The sequence below is a fragment of the Lactuca sativa genome, chromosome 5 (assembly GCF_002870075.4).
Source record: "Lactuca sativa cultivar Salinas chromosome 5, Lsat_Salinas_v11, whole genome shotgun sequence".
NCBI lineage: Eukaryota > Viridiplantae > Streptophyta > Magnoliopsida > Asterales > Asteraceae > Lactuca > Lactuca sativa.
The window spans coordinates 246,043,062-246,049,061 of record NC_056627.2 but is presented as its reverse complement, the minus strand read 5'-3'; the positions used below and the strand labels follow the sequence as shown (position 1 = coordinate 246,049,061).

At 37.2% G+C, this 6,000-nt stretch overlaps 2 protein-coding genes across 2 annotated transcripts; one reads left to right on the top strand and one right to left on the bottom strand.

Annotated features, from left to right (window-relative positions):
- Window positions 1–458: 458 nt before the first annotated feature.
- On the top strand, window positions 459–3,695 carry LOC111908727 (F-box/LRR-repeat protein 3). Its single transcript, XM_023904533.3, has 7 exons — window positions 459–1,391; window positions 1,513–1,638; window positions 1,874–1,978; window positions 2,063–2,459; window positions 2,570–2,699; window positions 2,799–3,093; window positions 3,174–3,695. The coding sequence occupies exons 1-7, from the start codon at window positions 759–761 to the stop codon at window positions 3,417–3,419; spliced, it is 1,932 nt and encodes a 643-aa protein (XP_023760301.1). The 5' UTR covers window positions 459–758; the 3' UTR covers window positions 3,420–3,695.
- Window positions 3,696–3,831: 136 nt separating this feature from the next.
- Window positions 3,832–5,429, bottom strand: LOC111908695 (bidirectional sugar transporter SWEET16). Its single transcript, XM_052763645.1, has 6 exons — window positions 5,396–5,429; window positions 5,256–5,292; window positions 4,915–5,128; window positions 4,598–4,756; window positions 4,362–4,481; window positions 3,832–4,164 (listed from the first exon to the last, which is right to left on the bottom strand). The coding sequence occupies exons 1-6, from the start codon at window positions 5,427–5,429 to the stop codon at window positions 3,862–3,864; spliced, it is 867 nt and encodes a 288-aa protein (XP_052619605.1). The 3' UTR covers window positions 3,832–3,861.
- Between the last annotated feature and the right edge of the window lie 571 nt (window positions 5,430–6,000).

The following is a 6,000-nucleotide window of genomic DNA, read 5'->3' as shown; positions in this document are numbered from 1 at the left end:
TTTTTATTGAGTATATAAACGGGTTGGCGGGTCAACCCGTTTATTTTTTGAGAAACCCATATATGACCCGTTTAATAAACGGGTTGGCGGGTTGAAAAACTCAACCCAAACTCATTTATTTCGTGTCGTGTCGCGGGTTGTGTCGAGAATTATCAGCCCTACATTTCGGCCTTTTGCCTTGGACAATGGACAAGGACTTAACTGGTTCAAGAAATATTTTGTTGGTCCAAAATGTAATATCTAAAATGTAGGGAGAAAATCTATCGCTTAAGTAATAATTTAGGGACCATTTGTGTGATGTTTATCTTGTTCAAACTCGGATGAATATGAGATAGGTACGGTCGCTGCACGTACATGGCCCCCACTGTACCCCTGTCTCGTCACCCACTTTGCTATATCCAACGGTCTAAAATCAATCACGCGTTTGCTTTTGCCACATGGAGTGTCACGTGAATATTTACGTCAAATCTGCGACACAGCTTATCACTGCCAACGGGTTTTCAGGTTTTTGTTTTCTCTCTCTAAAACTGATCTGATGATCGTACCTCCGCCGTACTAAGGAAACCGCCGTTAGTGTCACGCCACCGGAACTCCCAAACCGCCGGAGAAAATGACCGTCATCCGGAAACGGAGATTCAAGTCTTGTCGTTCTCTCTCCGCTGCTACCCACCAACCACTGAACATCCTGCTCTTCCTTTTCGTTCCCACTTAGATGCATAGATTTTTAGATTCCGATCGTACCTTACCTTCTCTATCAAATGGATTCATGCTTAGTTCTATATCTCCTCACGGACGACCTCCTAGCACGAGTTCTTGATTGTCTCATCGATGATTCCGACCGTAAATCCTTCCGTGCAACCTGCAAGTTTTTCCACCGTGTTGAATCTAGTCACCGGACTCATCTGAAGTTCTTACGACCCGAGTTCATCCCGGGTCTCCTCCGAACTTACACCCGCGCCGACACGCTTGACTTCTCCGTCTGTCCTCGGATCTACGACGGGACAATCTCTGTATTGCTCAACAACGTCAGCTGTTATGGATGGGCACAAAGATTGAGGAGGGTGGTGCTGTCCAGGACGACGTCGTTGAAGTTTTCGGGGCTGGAGATGCTGGTTGCGTCGTGCCCTGGGTTGCAGGCTGTGGATGTGTCGCACTGTAGTCAGTTTGGCGACAGGGAGGCGGCAGCGCTAACGTGTGCTGAGGAATTGAGGGAGGTTAAGATGGATAAATGTTTGAGAGTGACGGATGTAGGGTTAGCTAAGATCGCCGTTGGGTGTGAGAAATTGGAGAAGATCAGTTTGAAATGGTGTTTGGAGATAACTGATTTGGGAATCGATCTCTTATCAAAAAAGTGTCCCCAGTTGAAGCATCTTTGCGTGTCGTACATCAAGGTAAATTCTTGACTCCAATGATACATCTTACCATTTTTATCCTATCATGTCGAATCTATATTTTAAGTACTGAATTTAGACTCGTCTTCTCAATTAATGGGGGTTGTCCTTTCTTTTGTAGATAAGTAATGAGTCATTAAGGTCAGTAAGTCGTTTGAAGAAGTTGGAGGCATTGGTTATGATGGGATGTGGTTTAGTGGGCGATGAGGGATTGCATTTTCTTGGAAATGGTTGTCATTCACTACAGGTTTCTGACCCTCAAATTTTTTTCCTCTTCCTTATTTATTTATTATATACATTGAATCAATTTATTTTGATCTCATTTTGATTTCTTACATTTATTGTTAGTTTTAGGAAGATTCAAATAATCTAGGGCACCAGGGAAGATAGAGTATTTGTCTTGTGATTTGCTTTCATACTTGTTATGCACAATCATGTATATCTTTAATCGGTTTCACATACATTATAGTTTCTGATTGCAGGTATTAGATGTAACGAGGTGTGAAAATGTAAGTTGTGCTGGTCTGATTAGTGTCATTAGAGGATGCAAAGGCCTTCAAAAGCTCAATGTTGGTTACCATTTTCTTGTGAGTCTATTCGATTCAGTCTACTATGAAGCTTGCCATCATTCAATGATTCTCCAAACTAAGTGATCTCTTTTGATGCATCAGGAGCTTCCCACCTCTGTTTTTCACAATTTTACAGACTTGAAGCATCTAAAAACATTTAGGGTTCATGGAGCTCAAATTGCTGACTCTTTTTTCGATATTATAAGCAGTAATTGCTTGCTTTTGGTTGAAGTTGGTTTGAGCAAATGTGAAGGAGTAAATGACACAGGCATTGTGAAGCTTGTATCTGGGCATCCTAACTTGAAGATACTTGATTTAACCTGCTGTGATGACATCACTGATATGGCAATATTAGCCATAGCACAGTCATGTAGAAAGCTTTCCTGCCTCAAATTGGAGTCTTGCTCTTTGCTCAGTGAAAAAAGTTTTAGCTATCTTGGGTCATCATGTCCCTTACTTGAGGAGCTTGATCTAACAGAATGTAGCGTCAATGACAAAGGTTAGTGGCTGATTTGATGGAATCTGGGAAGAAATGGAATGGTTGCTTTCTGCAGTATAACCATGGAATATATTGACTAAATAAAATTTGTTATTCCTGTTTTTCTTCAGGACTTGAATATTTATCTAAATGTTTGGAGCTTCGGTGCTTAAAATTAGGGATTTGTACCGATATCTCAGATAAGGGATTGTCTTATATCGCTTCACATTGCAAAAACCTTAAAGAACTTGATTTATACCGGTAAATGTTACATTTACATGATGGTTTTTAATCTTCATATATATTGCTTCTACTCTTTCCTCTCATCTTTTTTTTTTTTTTTTTTTTTTTTAATTGTAGGTGTTCAGATGTTGGTGATGATGGATTAGGTTTTATAGGCAGTGGTTGCAAAAAGATTAGGAAGCTAAATATATGTTACTGCAGTAAGATTACAGACAAAGGGATGGCTTATTTAAGCCAATTAGAGGAACTATCCGACTTGGAGATGCGTAGTATTACCCAAGTCACAGGCACAGGTCTGACAGCTCTTGCATCAGGATGTAGGAAGCTTTCAGAATTGGATATTAAACATTGTGTGAACATTACTGATGCGGGGTTTTGGTCACTCGCATACTACTCTTGGAATTTGCAACAGGTAAATTTCCATAATATATAATATACTCTAACTTTTGTGGAGTGTTGTGATTGTATTTGTATGTACATTGATTGATGCAGATAAACCTAAGCTACTGTGGGGTATCTGATGTGGGTTTGTGCATGATGATGGGGAACTTGACACGCATGCAGGATGCAAAGCTTGTGAACTTAACAAATGTGTCGGCAAGAGGGTATGAATTGGCACTTAGGGCTTGTTGTGCTCGACTGAAAAAGGTCAAGATGATCGGGTCCCTTAGACCGCTTCTTTCCACAGAGATAATCGAGACTCTTGGAGCAAGTGGTTGTAGAATCAGATGGGATTAATTAAATAATTAGAGGAACGTACTCAAAGTCAAAGACTTGTTTGTTCATTCCATGGATGATTGAGACCCCGAGTTTTCTTGTTGTTTTTGGGGTTTTAAACCAGGGAGACTAAAAGATAATACTTGACTTGTTGCTTCAAGACAAGGTTAATTAGTAATCTTTATTCTCCAAGGGCGGGCCCACTTCTTATTGTGATCTACGTACCCAAATAAACTTTCTTAATTTCCTATACCCAAAATTTTTTACCAAGATTAATATATTTTGAAGATTTACCAATATTACATGTATGTATTATATATATGCCATTCAATAATAATAACAATAATAGTAGAGTTGTTTTCTTTATACAATTGGTTACATGACCATTGCAAAACAATGGTGAAATTTCATGGAATCAAATACAATGGTTAAATTTGAATCTGATATAAAAATCCTTAATTAATTAATTTGCACCACCATGTTCAACATCAGCTTCATGATGTTGAGTAGAGTTGGACCTGTTAGGGCTGAGGGATGGTGACCTTATAATCGGGAAGGCGTCTAGTCGACTCAAAGCACGCTTTTGTGGAATTGCATTGTTGGCTTTCACATCAATTCCAGCAATATCTCCAAAAGAAAAGTCTTGAATTTCAGTTTCCTTTTCGTTCACCATAGCTATAGGTGTCGAGTTTTTGCACATCAAGTAAACACAGAACTGTAAGACCCCTAGCAATATCCCTATCGCATTTGGCACCTGCAATGATGTTTATTTATATGAGTTCTTACATTGTTTTTGGTTGTTGATTTAGAATGACATATAATAAAGCGGTCTATAAACCAAGTAAATCACAGCATCCCCATGGCAATGATAGTGATACTCATATTTGAACCTGATATCTTATTTATGGATTTTCACTTCTTCTTTATTGCTATATCAAAAGAGAGGATATCAAGATCACTTACAAGGACGAAAACATCTGTGACCAGCAAAGCAAAAGTGAGCCAAACACACCCGTTGACAAAAAGAGAGAACACAAGGAGAATTGGCATATACTCCACGCTCTTTGTCTTTATTGTTGTTCTCTGTATGCATATTATACATATGTAATTGTAATTATAATTTAAATCACCTATAAAACAAGCGAGAACAAAGAAGAAGAAGAAGATGAAATTAATTAAGGGTTAGTAACTTTGCATACCAATGCAGCCAGAGGTGCGGCATACATCATTGTTGTGAAAGCTGCACAAAGAATGCCTGTAAACGTACGTCGTGATCCACCTTCAAATGCAACAAGCGTGAAAGCCACAACCACTCCAAAACACACAACATCCAACACCACAAACCCAAAATATTTAACCTGACGAAATACATAACATTTTAAGGTTATATATAAAACCACATATATTTTGCTTTAACAAATTATATATATATATATATATATATATATATATATATATATATATATATATATATATATATATATATATATATATATATATATATATTCTCTTTTACCCTTTTTTCCTTTGATGAATAAATGAAAAGTAGAATGAGGTAGAGGGATTGCATGGCGACACCAGCTGCATTAACAGTGACAATAAGAAGACCTTCATCCGGGTCAAGTAGCCCATACAAAATCCACAAAGAGCAACTCAAAAACGTTGCAATATATGGTGTTCCATTGTAGTTGTCAGCACATTTTCTCTTCACAATGTCCCGAAATTGTGATCTGCAGCATTTACAAGGTAGTAAGTTGATCAGCTCAGGTTTTATTAGAATAAACAGATCTTAGTTAACTTGGTAGTGAGAATCACATTTTTTATGTTTCCATCATAATTAAACTGACTGATACTTACATGGGAGAAGTGAAACTCAGTATAGAGACGATGTTTCCTGCATGATATGATAAACAAACATTTAAATGTAGAAAAATACCATGAGATAAACTGTTTTTGCATGCATATGTCAGTGTCTCAGGTCTTGAATTAGAGCTCACCTACGATCCCGACCACAAAGTCTGCAGCAACCATTGTATGTATAATTGGATTGTTTGATCTGAAATATTTAGAAGCAAATTAAGGAGTTTTGGAGAAGTTCGATGGTTAGATTTTGGATAAGAATTGGAATGAATTGGTGAAGGTTTTTATGGGTTTTCTCAAGAATTCCCAGTCTTGGACTGTAGCTTAGATTCGTCTTCTTATTCGTTTTGTAATTATTTTTTGTTTGAATTCTATTCCATCGTTCAACATGAAGTCAAATGAAGATTCTTGGCTTTAATTTACATGGGTTTCAATTTTCAAACCATAAAACCTGAATATCTTATCATTTATATATAGAGATAATGACATAAAACAAATAAAATGGTCAACATAACTCACAATTTAGTTTTTAAGTCACTTATTTTTATAAATGTGCTCGATAGGTTGATAAACCTTCTTTTTGGTTGCTTACATCGTTAAAGTATATTTTGACCCAATTAATTGGTATTGAAGATCTTATACAACAATCGTCCACTATCACATAACACAATCTCCAATGGATTAAACCTATAGAGTTGTATGGATTGCCATATATAGGAAAGAGAATATATATTCAATTTAG

What these genes read in the sequence shown, in the direction of transcription:
- LOC111908727 (XM_023904533.3), top strand. Translation starts at nt 759, where the DNA reads ATGGATTCATGCTTAGTTCTATATCTCCTCACGGACGACCTCCTAGCA. An exon ending in ATGGTTGTCATTCACTACAG is followed by an intron (nt 1,639 to 1,873) that starts GTTTCTGACCCT and finishes TTCTGATTGCAG; the next exon opens with GTATTAGATGTAACGAGGTG. An exon ending in ATGTAGCGTCAATGACAAAG is followed by an intron (nt 2,460 to 2,569) that starts GTTAGTGGCTGA and finishes GTTTTTCTTCAG; the next exon opens with GACTTGAATATTTATCTAAA.
- LOC111908695 (XM_052763645.1), bottom strand. Translation starts at nt 5,429, where the DNA reads ATGGTTGCTGCAGACTTTGTGGTCGGGATCGTAG. An exon ending in ATTCATCAAAGGAAAAAAGG is followed by an intron (nt 4,757 to 4,914) that starts GTAAAAGAGAAT and finishes GTATTTCGTCAG; the next exon opens with GTTAAATATTTTGGGTTTGT. An exon ending in TCACAGATGTTTTCGTCCTT is followed by an intron (nt 4,165 to 4,361) that starts GTAAGTGATCTT and finishes TCATATAAATAA; the next exon opens with ACATCATTGCAGGTGCCAAA.